Source organism: Mytilus edulis, chromosome 1 (assembly GCF_963676685.1).
Source record: "Mytilus edulis chromosome 1, xbMytEdul2.2, whole genome shotgun sequence".
Classification (NCBI taxonomy): Eukaryota; Metazoa; Mollusca; class Bivalvia; order Mytilida; family Mytilidae; genus Mytilus; species Mytilus edulis.
Genome location: NC_092344.1, coordinates 580,469 through 602,167, shown reverse-complemented (window position 1 = coordinate 602,167; position 21,699 = coordinate 580,469). Strand labels below are relative to the sequence as shown.

Below are 21,699 nucleotides of genomic sequence, written 5' to 3'. Positions count from 1 at the left end.
TTCACAAGTTCTAACAAACTCCATGATCTGAAATTAAAAATTGACAATGTAATCCTTTATTTATGATCTTATATAAACTTTTATTGTCAGAACATTAGATAAGAAGTCAAAAAATTACTATGTACACAGACAGTATAAAACTGACAAGAGTTAAATGTTCTTTTCATTATAAAATGAATTTGAATGTTGACAAATACTTAACAATAGATCAATGGTAAAATGGGATATAGTACCGGAAGATATCTGAATAATCAGGTTGTCAAACATCTAATAAGTCAGTAGAGGTATAAAAGATAGGTCATGTAGGTAACCACATTTTTCAAGCATTTGACTTTATAAGCTATAAATTTGGAAATAATCTTGTGAAAATGGGCCTTGGTTTAGTATCAAGTAATCGAATAGCATTATGAATTTTATAAAAAGGTTTCTTGAATTCAGCATACATTAATATATATACTGTAATAGGTATGGAAGTATAGTTGAGGGTCTTCATTTCTAAATTCTTCAAATGTTTTGAACATTTTTATCTATTCTGTATACAATGTAGATAAGCAGCCCATTAATTTCTATTCTCTATAAATTTTGATTCAGTTTTATCTACAGTAATTTTTTTTTTTTTATCAATTATTTTACGTGTATTGTAGCTTATTTTCTTTTCAGAAACCCCATCTATATAGTGATCTAGACCATCATGTCAGCTGCCTCATGTATCAAACTGCTAGAAGTAGATTCTTAACAAAATGTAATTGAAACATCTGAATTGAAATTTGGCAATACATGTACATTATAAGTTATCTACATTATGTACGTTCATATCCGTAGATATGGATATTTTAACCCCCTGAGGCGGAGCCGAAGGGTGTACAGGGCACTGAAGGGTGTTAAAATATCCATATCTACGGATATATGAACATAGATAATGAATTTATCCCCGGTCTTAGTCTAAATCTGGCGATTTTTAGAGAAATTCCACCACAAAGTTGAACGTGAAAGTAACGTTTTTTTCATTTTTCAAATATCTTTTATTGAAATTTAGGATTTTGACATATTTTTAACATTGTGTAGGGTTCTACCCTTTGGTAGAACCCTACAGGTAGACAAATATAAGAAGTTTTTAATCTAAAGACAGAGAAAGTGAAATGGGTTGAATTTGGTGCTCAAAGTTGTGAGAGTTACATCATGATCATAGATGGTGTGACGTCAACATGGGTCATTTGCGTAGCTAGGTCAGTAGTCCTATCCATAGACAATGTGGCAGAATAGTGATGGGTTTACTAAAATGAGTGCAAATAATCGACATAATAAGATAAAATCGTTAGTGGATTAAGTATCTAATTATACAGACATCATGGATAATCTACAGAATTCGATATTTCATAAGGAACAACCATGGAACTAAGGAAAACGCGTGTGAATTTCCCCGATGTAATGGGTAGCAACGTCCGGGGATATGGGTTAGCAACACTCAGGGGCTATGGGTTTTGTAACGACGTGCGTTAACCAATCAAAATCCTAGAAATATACTAAGCCGGGGATAAGTATCATATATCCCTGTATGTATCTTTAAGCATTTATTCAAAATTAACATACATGTATAAAAAGATCAGTTTGTACTGCTTTTATCACTAAAATTATCTGTGTCAAAAAAGCATCTGCCTTTTGTTGAGCTAGCCATGCCATCCATCAGTAAAAACAGAAAATCCTCTTATAATAGCGGGAATATTACTGATAAATGGGATAAGTCCAGGTGAACATTTATTAAGATAGCCTCCCCTAATGGTTTTTTTATGCTTTTTTAACATAAATAAGAATGTATTTAACGTCACAATTTCCTTTGAAAAACCACATGCATAGTAGGAATTCATGTGATATACGAAAACATATGATTTTGACAATATAAATAAGAAGAGCTTTATTGTATGAGTGCCAATTCAACAACTCTCCATCCAAGTGATATTGTGTAAAAACTTAAAAGTATTTAGTGTAAAGAAGTTTTAAAAATGTCAAAAGTATGGCCTTCAACACAGAGCCTTGACTCCCACGAAACAGAAAGAATAAAGGGTCCCAAAATGACTAGTATTAACAGTGATATAGTGAGGATTTGAAAAGGGCAGGGTACTAGTCAGAAAAAGGGCAATTTTTAACGTGTAAATGTCATTGAAAAAAAGGGCAATTTTACGCATAAATTAATATCATTGAAAAAGGGTAATGACTTAAGTCTCATGATTAATTAGCATATAACTTAACCATTATGGTAAAATCAAGTTTCAGTTACGTAAAAGGGAGGAATTCAAAATAATACTTTTGGCACAATTTTTTTATGGTGATGTTCATAAATCTATGGTCATGATGCTGAGACACTCTTTAACCATGTTAACAGCTGAAATTCAATATTTAGGGAACCTTTTTACTTTCAACTTATATTATGCTGGTTTTTTTTACTGACATACTACATGTAGTTTAACCAGATGAATCCTTAATTATTTAAATTTTTACTTCATTGCACTTGATAGATCAATTAATGGAAGTAACGATGGTGGGGGGTAGGAGGTGTCCTGATCCGGAAATCCCCGGCTTAAAAACATACAATCCCAAGGTCCCAAATTTAAATAAATTCAAATCACGACATCCGAAATACGAAAAAAGAATTCCAGGATCCCAAAATACCGAAATCACGAGCTTAAAAACTCTGGATCCCGGAGTCCCAATAAAGGTCCTATCCCCACTCAAAGATGAAAAATATAATTTTCAAAATATTTATTTTTGAAGTGAATTCAGGTAAAAGTAATTACTATAATGTTCTATTATATATGCATTTGCATTCAATTTGTTTTGTATTTATTAAATCTTTTAACGAAAAGAAACATAAATTGAAGGAATATATTGTGAACAGGTGATAAAAAAAAATAAGTAACTCAAATTCTTTTTTTCTTAATACACAAATTATTTATGACCTATAGTTAAGGTAATTGGTGCTAATTAACAATGTGTTTGACACCAAATCTGTCAGGTGAAGCCATGCACTAAATGGGTCACTTAATTTGACAGTTTGCACAGGTATCTGAACTTCCACTTTATGGAAGAATTACGAATTAACCAGTATTTCAAAGGCAGAAATTGCTAATTTTTTTCGCAATTAAAACGGACGGGCGCCCAAGAAACGGCATTAAAAAGGCATGGGCATCAATAGAAAAGGGTGGGCGCTGTGGCCTGTTCAACCTATGAAACCAGAACACTGGTTAAACTATTCAGCACAGAAAAACAAAGGGTCTAATCTATTTAAACAAGGAGAATCGAAAAACAATAATGTACCATGTACAGGGGCAGATCCAGCCATTTTAAAAAGGGGGGTTCCCATTCCAGGACAAAGCAGGGGGTGGGGGTTCCAACTATATGTCCCCATTCAAATGCATTGATCGTTCAAAAAAAGGGGGGTTCCAACCCCCAGAACTCTCCCCCTGGATCCGCCACTGACGTACATCATCAAACACCAACTACTATACAACAGGTGTACATGTATGATTGGTAAAAGTTTATGTTAAGGATAAATTCTGCTTAGGACTCAACATTCATTCTAAAATACTGCAGTACTGTATAAGAAAATAAAATATTTTTTTTTATTTAAGCACATATACCTGAACAGCATCATATACATTCCTATGTACACAGAATGTTTACCTTTGTTGATTAGATCAAATGCCAATCTGAGTTATTCGTTCTTGTATGGTTATAATTTTTTGTAAATTGTTCATTAAAAGAAACAAAATCACTGACCCGGTTTGTTGTGATGCATTGAATTTGAGAACATGCACTCCCACGAGTCACAGCTCCCTCGACATAAATGTAATAAATTTTGTCAAGATGCCTCAGAAAGAAACGATGAAATAATTCATAAAATCTATGGATACAAAATATGATTAATGTGTAATTCTTATCTATGTAGAGACATTAACTGAATTAAATCTTCAAATGAAGTACCTGTTCGTTTTCGCCGCCATCTTGGTTGACATCGTAACCTGGCAACTCGAAACAGGACGGGACGGACATGACACAGTATACGGGTTTAAGTGGGAGTGCTCCAAAATAAAAGGAGGATCAAACATGTTCAGATATTTTTTTTGAGACCAGTCGTTGAGAGACTATGATATTCGTCCGCTAGTTAATCACATTCTTCTTGTTAGATCTTTAAAGTAAATCTGTTATTTAAATTCTGCCAATGTAGGCACACCCTCTACTGATTATTCTGGTTCACAATATGAATAACAATTTCTTCCACCAATATCACAGTCACTGTACAATTTTTACATCATATTATTGTCAATAAAATCAGGCTTAATGTCAGTTTAATCAGTACCAACACATTTTCTATAAAATCAAAAAGTACCTAGCTAAAAAGGGTATACAACCAGCAATAGTCCATACCTTTCACAATGAAGATTAAAAATTATTGTATTGTATATTGTGTATTGTATATTGTATTGTATTGTATTGTATTGTATTGTATTGTATTGTATTGTATTGTATTGTATTGTATTGTATTGTATTGTATTGTATTGTATTGTTATTGTATTGTATTGTATTGTATTGTATTGTATTGTATTGTATTGTGTTGTATTGTGTATTGTATATTGTATTGTATTGTATGTATTGTATTGTATTGTATTGTATTGTAGTGTATTGTATTGTATTGTATTGTATTATATGGGGACGAAGTCCCCATTAACAGTAGAAAATTCAATAAAAAAAAAAATTCGGGAAAATTTCCCGAATTTTTCATTGTACTAATGAACTCAAAATCGTTCAATTTTTTTTTATGTCATGTTTTGAAATCCCGGACCTGCGCAGAAATGTACAATGTACTTCCTTTTTCCGGTCTCGTTTGTATGAAACTTTGATTAAAATATATATTTATCAGTCTAGTATAAAATAGGAAGGAACGCGCAATACCAATTTCATTTTTAATAATTCCTTGATATGAAAAAACGTTACCTGATGATAGCGTTTCTTTGTTTACATTGCATATGACGTCATAACTTAAATAACGTCATAACTAAAATCCCTAACAACAGAACCAAAATCGGAAACGTTACGGTATTTCCGTTTCTTTTTCTTAACAAATATAAAAATGTAAGTTACAAAAAAATAATTATTTGTCAAAAAAAAGACACGGAAATACAGTAACGTTTCCGATTTTGGTTCTGTTGTTAGGGATTTTAGTTGTGACGTTATTTAAATTATGACGTCATATGCAATGTAAACAAGAAACGCTATCATTAGGTAACGTTTTTTCATATCAAGGAATTATTAAAAATGAAATAAGTATTGCGCGTTCCTTCCTATTTTATACTAGACTGATAAATATATATTTTACTCAAAGTTTCATACAAACGAGACCGGAAAAAGGAAGTATATTATACATTTCTGCGCAGGTCCGGGATTTCAAAACATGACATAAAAAAAATTGAACGATTTTGAGTTCATTAGTACAATGAAAAATTCGGGAAATTTTCCCGAATTTTTTTTTTTATTGAATTTTCTACTGTTATTGGGGACTTCGTCCCCATATTATTGTATTGTATTGTATTGTATTGTATTGTATTGCATGGTATTGTATTGTATTGTATTGAATGGTATTGTATTGTGTTGTATTTATTGTATTGTATTGTATTGTGTTGTATTCTATTGTATTGTGTTGTATTGTATTGTGTTGTATTGTATTGTATTAAATTGTATTTGTATTGTATTGTATTGTGTTGTATTGTATTGTATTGTATTGTGTATTGTATTGTATTGTATTGTATTGTATATTGTATTGTATATTGTATTGTATTGTATTGTATTGTATTGTATTGTATTGTCATTTTCTGCTAATCAATAAAGGATAGTTCATCCATCTCATTGATGCTGTCATTTGAGTGCAGGAGTGCTTTACATTACTGGTGCTATAAAATAATTTACATAGTGTTCAGTTATATATTGTAGGATCAGAAGGTGTGATATGATTGACAATGGGACAACTATCCATCATCAACATTTTTTGCTTCTTTTTTATTTAATTCATCCAACTGCAATAGTCTATAGCTTTAGCACTGAAGAAAATAGAATAATTGTCTACATTTGTATATTGTATTGTATTGTATTATATTGTATTTATTGTATTGTATTGTGTATTGTATTTGTATTGAGTATTGTGTATTGTATTTTGTATTGTATTGTACTAATCAATAACATCACATTGATTTTGTCATTTGGGTGCAGGAGTGCTTTAGATTGTTATAAAAGTATTTACAGTGTTCAGTTTTGTATTGTAGGTTGTCATTTGGGTGCAGGAGTGCTTTAGATTGTTATAAAAGTATTTACAGTGTTCAGTTTTGTATTGTAGGATAAGAAGGTGTGGTACCAGATACAGTGTACGTATTGCTTAATATACATAAAAAACTTAATCTGATCAATGAACCATGAAATGAAGTCAAGATCAGATGATGCCTGCCAGAAAGACATATTCACCTCACAATCTTTCCATTCACCAAATATAGTTGATCTACATAGCTTGTAGAATCTAATAAACATACTTAACCAGGAAAACTTGTCATTTATTAATTAACTATGAACATGAGGTCAAGGTCAGATAATACCTGCCAGACAGATGTATACACCATACAATCATTTCATTCATTAGATATAGTTGACCTATTAGTTTAAACATATTTATTTATAGTGGATTGAGAAACAAGTTGCCTTTAACGTGCAAGAGATATGTCTCTCTCTTAACACGGGTCAGCCATTTATCGTCCCCTTCCGCCGGACTATCATTGTTTCCTCAAGACCATACTCGCAAATGGTGTCAAGGGAGAGCCGAAAATTCAGTTGACCTATTGCTTATGGTATCTAAGCCTTACCCTTCCGGGGCACCCGAGATCACCTCCAGTCTCCAGTTTTTGGTGGGGTTTGTGTTACTTAGTCTTTAGTTTTCTATGTTGTGTGTTGTGTACTGTTGTTTGTCTGTTTTTCTTTTTTAGCCTTGGTCTGGTCATTTTATTTTTCATTCTGAGTATGACTGGTCCTTTGGTATCTTTCGCCCTGTCTTTTAGAAGAGGGAATCACTACTGTAACCTAACATTGACAATCAAACCTTGAAAATAAGGTTAAGACGGTTGATATCTGCAAGGCAGACATATACACCTAACAATTATTCCATACCCTAAATAAAGTTGACCTACTTCTTACATTATTTGCAAGGAACCTAAAATACCATATTATTATCCTATTACTCATAATTAGTGAGAAATTCACATGACAAATAACTACGATTTCTTGTAAGGCAGTCGCTGAACCATTGAAATAAGGCCAATGAAAAAGGACACATGAGAGACTGAAACTTCCCATCATAAGGTATTTGCATACAAGGCATCTTCTTACATCTTAAATATGAAGCTTTATACAAATAGTTTACTCTGCTGCCAGATAGTAATTCCAAAGTCTCCTATACAAGACTAAAACCTAACGAGGAGTCAGATATATGCCAGTGGAAAATACAATCCTTATTTTGATAATCTGTTTGTTAACATTTATAAACAATAAAATTGAGAATGGAAATGGGGAATGTGTCAGAGAGACAATAACCCTACAAAAGAGCAGATAACAGTTGAAGGCCACCAATGGTCCTTTAATGCAGTTCAAGCCTGTTAGTCATGATATCAATATTTCTATGGACATTTTCCCTAGCAGAACATAACATTGCTCATTGTTGAAGTTTGGTGGTCACTGGATAATAGTGTCAACACAGATCTCTACTGATGATTGTACAGTGACTGTTGGTTGTAAGATACATCAGTTGCATGGAATTCAAAAAAACAAATAAGTTAGTTATTAAATTTATTTAGTTTGCATGATGAATAAACCAATGCAAATGACTTTAAAATGAGATGCATCAACTCATCCGTACCAACAAGAAACAACAATCTTTACATTTGATATATACAAGTCTAATATGGTAACAATTATTTTATCAAGATAAATATTCATGCATGATCATGGAAACAGGAAACCAGCATCACATATCTTACCTATAAAAATACCTCCCAAAAAACATACAATTATCAAAAGAATATACAGATAACTTCTTAACTCCCCTCCTATAAAAAAAAAATATTGTGAAAAAAATATTAACCCTATCATTGATTTAATATGTTGAAATACTTCATGTTACACTTTCAGAAAAATTGTTTTAAGAGGTAAGTATTCTTATGGTCAGATGCTGAAAGAGAAGGAAAACAATTCTTTGGAAATTTATATTAATTGAAAAATAGCAATATTTAGTTTATGGTTATGATATCTCATGAGAATAAAGTTGCTGTAGACACAGTCTTTGCAGATATCAAATCTTGTTAATTATAAAATTTGTGGCTCTAGGAACACAAACTATTTAAAGAGTTTATTTGGGGGAATATTCATTATCAACCATCAAAGACATAGTTCAGACATAACAAGTAAATAAAAGGCATGACATTAAATGATTATGCAAAATCATTTATTTCAACAATTTTTAAAACTACACTAGTTTAAGTTCAGTATTATTCTATCACACAATTTCACAGCTTTCCAATAGAGGACCAATTAATTTATTGGCTATCTCTGGCCTGTATCATCTCATGTTTATCTATCACGAATCATTAACTATAAAACACACTCAATCTCAATGAATATATGAGTACTTACAATGTATAATATGGAACAGTCAATAAAACAAAGTGGCATTACTGTACATAAATAATTTATCAATTAAATGTTTATTTACATAAAACTTTTCCCTATTCAAAATTCCTGAAAACTTTATAAAATGATTTGCTGATTGGTTTTTCTTTTATTATGTTTATGTACCATTATTTTCAGTTAGATGCTACAATTGTTTTGCTTTTACACTGCTCTAACTTATGCATAGGAGGCAAAGCAAATTATGAAATTCTGCTTTGTATAAGCAGTTAACAATGCCTTATAAAAATCACCACAAAATGTAGTACAAGATTTAAAAAAAAATAATTCTAATCTACAAATGGTAATATTTTTGATGTTGTCGATATTTCATTTAATTAAAAAATTCTTTTCCCGCCATCAGTAGAACATGAAGAGACCAATTATTTCCCACATACAAATATACAGTTTATATGAAAACTTAAGAATAGATTTATGCTTTCCAAAAAAAATCAGTTTAAAAATTAACCAAATAAATTTTAAAATGACATCTTACTGTTGTCTATTAAAGAAAATATCTGAATATAAAAAAAAAAATATAATTATTTTTAAGATAGATTATGGTTATTATGTTGCTTCAAAAGACAAGTGAAGTTTACACCAAAATTTCTGTTATAAAAATAAAATACAGAGACACAAAGCAAGTATAAAAGAATCACCTGTATAATGGGTTGTAAAAATATGTACACTACAAAACACAAAAAAATAGTTGTATGTAAAATGATTAATGTAAATTGAAGTACATTTGTAATTGTATTGTACATATTTTGATGAATTGAAACAAAAAAGGGCATGTTTAAGCTCAAGCGAGGAATCATTTATGAATGTTTTATTTCACTTTAGACACAAAAACTAAGCAGCAAAGCATAAATAAATCTTTAAAAATCTGATGTTTTAGTTATTGCTATAAAGTTATTTTTCTAAACATAATAACCACATAAACAAAAACTAGACTTGTTAACATTTTGAACACATGTGACGTCACTTATGAAAAACTTCATTAAACCCATAAACTGAAAATAGACTTGTTAACATTTAGAACACCCTTATGATTTTACTTTTTCCTAAAAATTTCCTAACTTGATTAAATAGTCCTCTATGATTAAAGGCTGTTACTTTGCATGATACCCAATTAACCAAAATTTCCAGCTTAGTGACTAAGACTACTTTTAGAAACACAATGCACAAGTGATAAAAATAAAATTGCTTCTCTGAGTAGGTAACCCATTTCTAATAATGTGTCTCCCTTGGTACAATATATATGATATATGACAAAATGGACAAGGAATTAAATAATACTCATTCTAAGAAACATAAAATGGCACACAATTTTTTAATACATTTATGATAAAGTTGCTCAAACATCTTCCTATCTGCTTAAAAAAAAGATGTGGAAATCCAATGTACTACTTCCTAATATGTTATGTCGGAGAACTTCTCGTTCGTTTACTCTCTACATTGTCATCAGTTGGTGCCGATCTTTTCTCTGATTTCCATCGATTATGTTTTTCACCGTCTTTTTCATCCCCCTGCTCAGATGATTTAACCTCTTTCTGACCATCGTCATTAACATTCATCGTTTCAGTGTTTTTTGCTTCTTCAATATTTAATGCCTTGTTGTTTTGACAATTTGACTGCTGACGCTTTGTGGGACTTGATAAATGTGTGGAAGATACGGAGCCTTGTCCAATTTGCCAGACTTTACCACCATGGTACATATGTCTTATACGATGAGCATCAACAGGAACAAGTTTGTGATGAGTAGAAGAGGAAGATTTGGTGTCTGATTTAGAGTCAGAACTTTCTTTATCTTTAGCCTCCTGACTGTCAACAACACTAAACTCAGAAATAGGAATGAGTTTCTTATTTGTTGTAATCTTAGGAACAACAAAGGGCGCCTTTGAAGAATATCTCTTCCTTGGCGGTGATGGTAAATTGTATCTGGCTATACGATTTTTCAAAAAATGTCCAGCACTTGATGAAAATCCACGAAAAGCAGGCCTACTTTTGACAGAATCGGTTGTTGAAGCAACACCCCGATCAAGAGTAGAAGACACAGATTTAGTTTCCATTTTAACAATTTTCTTTTCACCGGATTTAGAGACAACTGATGATAGTTCAGTAAAGTGTTTCTGTCCTTTATTAACACCACATTTTTTCCCTTTATCTAACTTCACAGATTCCTTATCACTTTTCTGAGATTTGCTCTCCTCCAAATCAATGTCAGTATTTAATGCTGTAGATACAAATTTCTCAAAATGTATTTCAAAGTTTGTATCTGTGTGTTTTCCCTCTACAGAATCTTTACCCGCACATGATTTGTCACTAGAACTGTTTGAAGATGATGGAGAAGTTCTCTTACTCTTGCTATCCAAATATTCCTTATCTGATTTAGGTTTGGCAGATTTCTTCCTAGTAGATTTTGTGTTGTTTTTATTGTTCCCCTTAGAGTTAGAAGACTTGCTACTTCGACTTGGTTTAGAAGTTTGTTTTTTTGACAGAGAATCTGATTTGTGTTGAACTTGTTTCTCTGATTTTTCATTGGTACAAACATTTACACATTCTGACTTATCAGAGATCTGAGTATCACTGTCAGCATTGGTATCCATGCTTTCTTTAGATTTCACATTTTCACTGCTTTTCGTATATGAACTTTTGCTAGATTCAGTACTTTTAGCCACCGTTGAACTTTTGCTAGATTCAGTACTTTTAGCCACTGTTGAACTTTTGCTAGATTCAGTACTTTTATTCACCTTTGAACTTTTGCTAGATTCAGTACTTTTAGCCACGGTTGAACTTTTGCTTGATTCAGTACTTTTAGCCACCGTTGAACTTTTGCTAGATTCAGTACTTTTATTCACCTTTGAACTTTTGCTAGATTCAGTATTTTTATCCACCTTCGAACTTTTGCTAGATTCAGTACTTTTAGTCACCGTTGAACTTTTACTAGATTCAGTGCTTTTAGCCACCGTTGAACTTTTGCTAGATTCAGTATTTTTATCCACCTTTGAACTTTTTCTAGATTCAGCACTTTTGTCCACGGTCGGACTTTTACTTGATTCAGTACTTTCATCCATGGTTGAATTTTCAGTACTTTTATCCACGGTTAAATTTTCAGTACTTATGTCCAAGGGTGAACTAGATTTAGACTCACTACATTCACCAGACTTCGGCTGTTTACTAGGTTTTGATTCAATGTACCGACCAGACTTTTTTTCGTATGTTTTCATTTGGGAATGTTTACTGCTGTCAGTTTCTTCATCATCTAGTTCCCATTTAAATGGCAATTTCTTTTGTGATAATTTATCACGCCTGGATGAACTGTTTGATCCTATATACGACATAAAACTATTTTGAAACTGAGACTCCCCACCTGGTGATTTACACAACGTTCCTTTATTTTTCTTCTCTATCTTCAAACTATCACTTTTTCCTTTCCTATTCTTATTCTTTTCATTTTTCTCCTTCACAGCCTGTTTTTCTCCGCTTTTTTTACTTTTTTGTTCCACAATTGCTTGCTTTGTTTCCACATCATTAACCCCTGACGTCTTATCATTCCTCTTTTCATCACAATTTTGTGTCAATCTTTTAGATACAATATTTTTTGTCCTAGATGCTTCCTTCTGTTGGTTTTTAGATGTTGTTTTTGCCTTTTCTGGTCCTTTGGATCTACAAATACATAAAATTACACAATTGAGAATCTGCTCAACTAAAAGCACAAGCCAACTTTATTAAAACTCGAAGCTTCTAGTTTTTCCTAGCAACAAAAATGTCATATTTTTTACTGAAATCAAGGCTTATAAGTTTGTTAATCTTCACTCTAGTGCTCAATCACATTATATTAATCGTTGTAAAATCAGGATAATATAGATGTGTCTGTGCAACATGAATTTCCTTCCCTGATACTGTATATTCAGAAACTATTGCAATGTTTTTAATATTGCGATAAATGCAATGGGTATAATTGCAATTACTTTAACTCATGCTTTGAAATTTTTATATGAATTAAACAGGATGTTTCTCAATATTTCAAAAATTGAAATCGCTTTTTTGTCTAAAATGACAAAATCACAATAAAAATGCTTGCCATAATTTCTGAATTACAGTAGTCATTATCATTATTTGCATTACATCTCTGCTTTTTAAAGTCATGACGTCCATGTTGAACTAATTATTGTGTTTCTCTGAGCTTATATCACCCTGCTAAGTCACTACATAATGTTTGAAGTGCTGATAATTAATCATACCAATGTGCAGATAACTAGATAACCTACTATATATACTCCCTCTAAAACAAGTCCATTTTGACATAACAATGGTCATTATCTTAGCAATTAATAACTAATAAGTACAAAATTTTGATAAGGGCAGTAACTCCAATAAGGAGTCAACTAACGATTTCAGTTATAATGAAGAATCAATGATTTTGATGGATAACAAGTGTTCTCCAAATGCCTTTAGAGCACCACAGCACTATACAGTGTACATAGTGCTATGTTTTCATATTCTGCAAGTTTTATGTCAAAATTGCATCTTGATACGTATACCCCACTTATTTTATGTCAAACTTCTGACAATGTAAACATCATTACTGATCTGTCAAATTTTGGTTCTTTGGAGTGATATACAAGTAATTAATGGTTCATATAATGATGTATTCACCTACTATGAGCATTTGGTCATCTATTCAAGAAAAATATGTTTTATTACAGTTTCAGCATGCATGTTTGCCCTGAAATTCAGAGAGAATATTAATACTGTAAATTCAGAAATTGTTGCTTTCATTCATTGTGTTTATTGTTGTCATTTTTTAAAAAAAAATTTTTTTAAAGAATAAAAATGCCAGATAATTATTGCAATATCAAGAAATATACTGCAGCTGTGCTATTTGAGCAGTCAAATTGCATTCACTGTATATTCATATGTGATATACAGTCACTGACCGTATATCACCTTGTTTATGACGTTGACAATGTGTTTCCGTAGAGTTTTATTTATGACGTCGATAAAACATACAGGTTCGCAGCAATTTTACGTTGTCCGCTGACTATTAAAGAATGACGGTTTTTACCCTAAATACTTCATTTTGAACAGTTATAAGAGTTGCAGTATATAAAGAATAACCATACATTGTCTCGAAATATCAATCTGTTATTTGTACTCGGCTCGAAACAGGTAGAAATGCTCGGCACAGCCTCGCTTTCTACCTGTTTCTAAGCCTTGTACAAATAACATTGATATTTCGAGACAATGTATGGTTATTATATATATATGCAGATATAACTATCAAATATAAGAATGTGAATTCTTGTATTGCAATACTCAGTCACATTTAAAATATTGCATTAATTTCTGAATTTACAGCATTTAAAGAAAAAAAAGGTGACAGATTTTGTTTCCTAATGAATAGCCTAATGAATAGCCCATGTCATAAGAGTTAATGTCATAACTTTGTAAACGTGTCAAGCTTTTTCTCTTTAAAAAAAAACTACTAGGTGGCTTCATATATTATCATGGATATAAACTTTTCGTAGATTGAGGAACACTTGCATTTTTGTCAATATATTATGTTATGGTTTTAACAGTCTGCATATTTTCCTACACAAAAATTTGTAATCCATTGAACATTGAACAACGGTAAGTGGTTAAACTGTACACATGAAATCAATTAATTTGGTACACAATGAAATCAATTAATTTGGTACACAATGGGTACACAATGAAATCAATTAAATTGGTACACAATGAAATCAATTAATTTGGTACACAATGAAATCAATTAATTTGGTACACAATGGGTACACAATGAAATCAATTAAATTGGTACACAATGAAATCAATTAAATTCACTGTGCTTAAACGGCTGTGGGTAACTTAAGTTACCCACAGCCCAAGATGGAGCCGCCTTGCGTCGGTTAGATACTTTTCTTCTATAGAATAACAATACCACGAATGCATCAATTAAACAACTGAATTTAAAAGTTGTATTAATCGTTTAGGGAAACCCCTAAACTGGAAAGGTGATTAAATTCTACAAAATAAACGATCACAGAACGATTTTAAAAAACACTTAGGCTGTCCGTAACTTCAAAACAACTTGTCCGTAACTTTTTTCATCATACCAATAGAGATGTCCGTAACTTTCAAAGAATCGACATACGCGGATGTAATGTTTAAACTGATGATAGAGATTGCATCGAATACTTATTCACAAAACGTAGTAGATATCTAGTATGATATAATTCATTGTATCGATGGAAGACAAAATTGGGAAAAATATGAAAAAAATCACGATAAATCCGCAAAACTCGGGTCTCATTTTGTATAACGTCGGGGTACCCGAATCGCCTAGTTCGGAGGTTTGTTTCCGATCATAGCAGATAAACTGTTGAAACATCATTGTTCGTTTTTATTTTTGAACAAGTACACTACACAAGTATTTTTTACACATACATGTAGCATGTATACACTTACTGATTTTCTGCCAGCAACGACAAGGGTAGCGTGAATCCGGGATTTTGGAGGGGAACCCAAATTGCCCAGGCATGCAGTGGATAGACTATACGAAACTTAAGTGCACAAACTTTTTCCGTCTTTTTGAAAAAGCCAAAAACACTTTTCTCTCATCCCCACAAAAACAAATCCCATCAGCATTGACAGTAAAATAAAAGGGGTGTCAATCTGGACACACTGAGACGTTGCGGACGGTGATATTGCGGCACCCTGGCCAAGATTTACAGTAAATGGGAAAACTTTAAAAAAAGGACATTTTGTATAAATGAATAAACCTAGTTTTACAGCTAGCTGCATATTTCATTTGTATGCAAGTTGCATTAAATCTCATTAAACTGAATAAAACTAAAAGACACAATAGGTAAAAGTCAGTGACAATAAAAGGAAAAGAGCAGTCAACATAGTGTAACTATTCGACATAGTATATAAAAATATAAATAACTACGTAGGACAACAGGGTAATTTAATAGTCTAACAACGCCTGATAACATACAAAGAGAGAAAAAAAAACATACTGGAAACATATTAAAAAAATCATAACACTATAACTAACTGGTGGGATGTATAAATACCGAGCCGCGTCAAAGAGTATTCATCAAAATACACATAGAAAGAAACAGAGGTGAAGGTTAACCTCAAACATATAATTAAACTCAAAACAGTAAAGAGTATGGAAAAGCCTTGGTCTGACAAGCGAAAAACGTCGATAAGACGCACATCAGTAAATAAAAGTTCAAACCAGAACCAGGATGGAGTTCCACAAACCCCACATAAAACTTCTGTGGTGTAAGTATGATGCGTTAATAAAATCACATTTGGTGGTGAATGAGTAGTATAAACGGCCGCGAAGGTTACAAATATGATGTTAATTGTCTTCTAATTGTTGAAATTATAATTCCTAAAATTTTAAATCAAAAGTTACCCACATCTGAAAATAAAGTTACGGACAGTCTGCTTAGTTTCGATAAAAAAGTTACGGACGTCTTATGCATTTTTTTAAGTTGGCCTTGCGCTTTAGTGAACTCTATATTAACAAATTTATGGTAATTGTTAGTTATTTCTTTATTCAATAATCCTATAAATATTTACATTCTGCATGAAAAACGTCGCAAAAGGTACATTTTGTATGAATTAAATATCAACGAGTTTAGGGTCCGCCATCTTGGGCTGTGGGTAACTTAAGTTACCCACAGCCGTTTAAGCACAGTGAAATTGGTACACATGAAATCAATTAAATTGGTACACAATGAAAAATAATGATTCCACAGTATTACATATTTGTACACTTTAAATAAACAACTCAATTCTTTTGTCTGTGCTTTTAGTTCTTGAAATTTAGTCCAATGTTTTTATCATGTGTGCTGTTTATTATGCCTCTCCCTAATAAAATATCACAATATCAATAAATATTTTGTAAGGAAATATAGGTTAATTACTTGTCTACTGTTTTATCCATGCTGCAGTTAGAGTGACCATATGATTTCTAAACCTTTTGAGTTTTACAAATCTAACATTAACCTATGTAAACACAACTTGCTCATCAGGTTTCTAGATTGATTGTGTCCGATTTTGTTACACAACTGCTTCTTTTAGTGGAATTTACAATATAATTTTGCTTAAATTCACGCCATGGTGGATAGTTGTCTCATTGGCAACTATAACACATCTCCTTATTTATATATTATACATACCGGGTCTGTTCCTTCGTAGACTTCGTCTGTTCAACAGGAGCCTTCTCTGACTTGGCATGTTGTTTATTTGAACCTTTCAGTTCTTTGTTGTCATGATTATGGCTTTCAGGTATCTTATTGTCTGCTTTCTCCGAGCTTGTCTTCATGTGTTTAACATCTAAGTTTGATGAAAAATCATTTTTCCTCTTAGTAGAAGAGTTTCTTCCATCAAATGTTTTGGAGTCATTATTAACATGTGCCAGAAAACTATCAAGGAATGATGGCTTATGAGAGGTAGAATTATTTAATTTGTCATTTGATGAAGAACCTGCTTCTTTCATTGATTGTTGTTTAGTATCTATACTTTCCATGTCTTCCGTCAGATCTATCACTTCTACTTTTTTATTGTCCTTGGAGGTATTTTTGTTTGATTTCCTGAAATCTTTTATTTCAATGAGATCACCCAGTTCCATCTTTCCTTTAGCATTCTGTTCTACACGATTTGTCTCTTCTTTCACTTTCCTCAACTGTTTCCTCTGATGAATATTTGCCTGAGATTTGAGTTTGGAGGATTTTCCTTGCTTGAGACTTTTAATTGGATAAGAGACAGAGGTTGGTTTTGATATTCCGACAAATTGCTTAAAACTGTCAAGGAAGGCATTCTGTGTGTCCTTCCCTCCTTCATAGGTCTCAGATAACTCTTTCTTCTTACTGCTGTTACTATCTTTTTGTTTCATTTCTTCACTATTTTCCACTGATTTTCTGTCTCTTAAATGCCTATCACTTTTCAAAAGATCAGTTTCATCTGTCTTATTGTCCAAACTAAATCGTTTGCGTGGCAGAGGCTCCATTAAATTTTTGTTTGCCTCTAGTAATTGTTGATCAGAATTACTTTTCTTCTTACTTGTATGTTGGTCTTTCTTATCATCTTTCTTATCAGCTGAGGTAGCATTTTCACTTTTGATTTTTTTACCTTGATTAGACATTTTACTTGCATTTGATTCCGTACTTGAATGCCTTTTCCTGGTACTGCGAGTAGACAATGATTCTATTGCTTCTTTTTTCACATCTTCAGTTGTTGTAAATGAAGTTTTACTGGAATCTGATTCCCGACTTGAATGTCTTATCCTAGTACTGCGTCTAGATGGTGTTTCTGACTTCTCATTTTCTGCTGTTGAAACAGAAATTTTACTTGAATTTGACTCTAAACTTAAATGTCTTCTCCTTGTGTTGTGTGACCTTGAACCATCAGATTCAGGTTCTTCTTTTGAAGGAGATTTTTTCTCCATTGATTTTCTTGTATTCATAACTGAAGTTTTGTCAAAGTTTTTACAGTTTGTAATCACTTTTTTATCATTTGATTTTTCAGCAATGTCACAATTTTCTGCCTCCTTTGAATTCCTATTATGAATTCTAGATCTTGAGGTTTTATTATTTAGTTTCTCCTTTGTTTCTTCTTTCTTTGTTTCTTTACTTGTACTTTTATTATCTTTTCCTGCAGTAAGTGTCTTAGAACTTCTAGTATTCAAAGATTTGTTGAGTACTTTGACATCATCTATTACTTGTGACTGATTTTCTTCACTTCTACATACTGCATCGTCCTCTTCAACAGATTTTGCTGCCTTTTTATTAGACAGTTGGAAATCTTTATACACTGATAAACCATCTGTTCTCTTCCGAGAACTTCTCCGTACAAAAGACGAATCAGGTGATGGAAGTGAATCCTGATTGTTATCGAATTCATCTGATTTTAAAGAATCGTTTTCAGTCTTTATGTCCAGTTCTTTAACAGAAGTTATCTTTTCACTCTGTCGTCTGCTGCGTTGTCTTATGGAAATTGACTCATGGATGGAATGCTGTTCTGCTGTATTGTTATCTGATTTCATTTCCTTCTTTGATAATTTCTCGATTGTCTTTTTAGAGTTCTTACCAATGTTAGTATCTTCCTTCCCCTTTTTGCTGACAGTAATATCCTTAATATCACATTTTACTTCCTTCCTCATTTTCTCCTTATCGTTTTCTTCAATCATTCTAGTTTTTCTGGTTCTTATAGAAGTTTTGTTTCTGCTTATTTCCTGACCAGGCTTAAGATCATCCTTGAGGTCTTGTGTAACTTTAGAAACAGTTTTGTTATTTAACGAAACTGTGTCTTCACTTTGAGTAATGCTTTCCATTTTTTTTTGGTCAATTATTGATAATAAAACTGTTATCACATTCAAAGAAGAATTTGATATATTGTCCATGACAATTTCTGTCAAGTGGTTTGCTGAGTGTGCAACTATTTTGTTCTCACTATCACCACGGAAACTACAATATGTGCACTGAAAGTCTTTACTTTTTGTTTGCTTATACATTGAGAAATTGTGGCGTTTGTCAAAATGTGACATCATAGAAAAATGAGTTTTATAAGGTCCTCTACAAATTTTTATAGGACATCTAAACACTTTTCTACCTTTTTTTTCAAAGGTTAACTGTCTGAATAACTCCATGCTGTCAGCCATGGTAAAGTTTTCTCTTTTGTAACTTGTCACTTTTTCAGTAAGTTCTGTCCTACTCTTGGTTACTATAAATCCTTTATCCTCTTTTAACACTTTATTTTGGTTCTTCCACCGGGAGTTAATGTTCATTTGTTCTTTCACTTGAGAGTTATTCTTATTTTTCAAGGCTTCAAATGTTTTTCTTACTTTAGAAATTTTCTTGTTTTTTAATGCTCTCCTAAGTTTTGGAGAAATATTCAAATTTGCTCTATAACCTGGTTTGAATTTTCTCTTTAAATTGACCTTTTTTGCTTGTTTCTCTACAAATTCTGGCACTTCAAACTGATCACCAAAGAATTTTTTGGCTTTAATCATTCTTTTCCCTATTTTTTTGTTAATCAACCTTGCTGAATGTTTCTGTTGAACAGATTTTGGCTTGTAATCACCACTCTTGATTGATGACGTTTCACTGGCATCTATTGTAACATACGATGATTCAGTTGAAAAACTTTTCACACTTTCATTGTCTACGTCTTTTTCAAATTCAATTTTCTGCCGTTTAGATTTTATTTCAAGAACTTTTTGTGTTGCTTGTAACATTTCATTTTCAGCCAGTTCCTGTGTGACCCCTACCTTGGGGTCAATATTTGGGATGATTGTCAGGTGATCAGGTTCATCCTCCATGTTTTTCTGTTGATCTTGTTTTACAGCGTTAGAAAGATTTACCTCGTCAGATTTCTTTCTCTGCTTTGTGACAGACTTTTCACTGTTTATGTCACTACTTTGTTTTTCTGTAGACAACGTCAATGAATTATTCACAGATTCTGAATGTTTTGGTGAATGTCCATGCTTCGGTAACTTTTTACACAATTTATCGACATGATCACAGGCACTCTTTTGTAAGATAAACTTTTCTCCACACATTTTACATCTGAAGAAAGTATTCATACTATAGCCAGAATCAACATTTCTCCCGTTACAAACTTCACAGTGAAGTTTAGCAGCAAATTCAGTTTTTAAGGAAGCCTTACATATATTACAGTTAAATACGTATTCACAATCTAACGTTTTCCGAAGGTCCATTCGACATGGATGTTTGACATGTTGCTGTAATCGTTTCATGGTATCGAATGTTCTTTGACATATTTGACATTTTGGTTCATTTCTTTTATCTTGTAATAGTTTCCGTTCCTTCACTGTTCCGATTGGAACTTCTGGTTTGATGGCTACTGATTCAATAATTTGCTGTGTGACAATTTCTACAGTTTTATCATTGTTTTTCCATTCATTATAAGTGAGTAAAGAGGTTTGAGATTTTGGTCGGACTTTATTGGATTGTAGTTGAGGCAATGCTAATCGGTATTTTCCACTTTTTCCACAAAAGTTCAATTTGTACATCTGAAAACTTTCTGACATACTTTTCTTCCTGGTATCAGACGTCTGAAATCCTTGTAAACTCTTTTCTTGATACTCTCTATCAGATATCACAGATTGAGATTCAAAATCTGAAGAATTTCCATCAATTTTAGACAAATCAACATCTGAAAACGACCTTTTAAGAGTTCTTCCTTCCTTTGAAAAGGATTGCTCCAATTGTTTTGACCATCTTGGTGCCCAATCATCCGGTAAACTTCTTGTAGTTAAGTCTCTCTGTGAGCAACTTTCTGGTAGCTTATTCAAATCATCGGCAAAAATACTAAAACTTTCAACCGACTTTTCTTGACCACCATTCTGTCTAGACAGTGACTCATTCTTATCTAAATCGTCAAAACCAAAACTTCTGTTCATAGAAAATTTATCATTATTTTGAGATAACTGATCTGACCTTTGTTTCGATGATGATAAACTTAGCATTTCATCCATTAATTTCTTATAGTTAGTCACCAAATCGTTTTTTGTTGGAGTCTTGATTTCAGAATCACTTTTTGTACATGTTGTGACATCAGAATCGTTTTTGTTTATTTCAATATCACTCTGTTCTGACTTTTCAAGATCAGTGTTATCTTTAGTACTGCTACAATCATTATACAGTTCAGGTTCTGCTTGAGTGAATTCAACACTTGAATGAACGATTTCCACATTTTCTCCGTCTTTTGATGCAAGATCAAATGATTTAGATATTTCCTTGTCCTGAATATTAACCTTATCTGATGACGGGGATAATGACATTGTCTCCTCAATTTTCTGTGCACTCTCTTCTTTCCCTGACAGACTGAAAGCATTCTCAGATACCTAAAATTTATAAACCAACTTAGGTACACTGCAAAGTTTATTATACATGAAATTGT

The 21,699-nt window shown here is 32.2% G+C and overlaps 2 protein-coding genes across 33 annotated transcripts in view; both read right to left on the bottom strand.

Annotated features, from left to right (window-relative positions):
- LOC139521003 (uncharacterized) overlaps positions 1–4,059 on the bottom strand; it is a 33,808-nt gene extending 29,749 nt beyond the window's left edge. For all 31 annotated transcript variants that reach the window (XR_011664000.1, XR_011663994.1, XR_011663992.1 and 28 more), the window contains exon 1: positions 3,979–4,059. The gene's annotated coding sequence lies outside the window, so the exon portion shown is untranslated. The remainder of the gene's footprint in view (positions 1–3,978) is intronic.
- A 3,803-nt stretch (positions 4,060–7,862) lies between these two features.
- The window catches only part of LOC139520995 (serine-rich adhesin for platelets-like), a 30,444-nt gene continuing 16,607 nt past the window's right edge, over positions 7,863–21,699 (bottom strand). For both annotated transcript variants that reach the window (XM_071314125.1, XM_071314133.1), the window contains exons 8-9: positions 16,956–21,643; positions 7,863–12,420 (exon numbers count right to left, since the gene is read on the bottom strand). In XM_071314125.1, the coding sequence (XP_071170226.1) occupies positions 10,173–12,420; positions 16,956–21,643 (6,936 nt within the window). In that variant the 3' untranslated portion in view covers positions 7,863–10,172. The remainder of the gene's footprint in view (positions 12,421–16,955; positions 21,644–21,699) is intronic.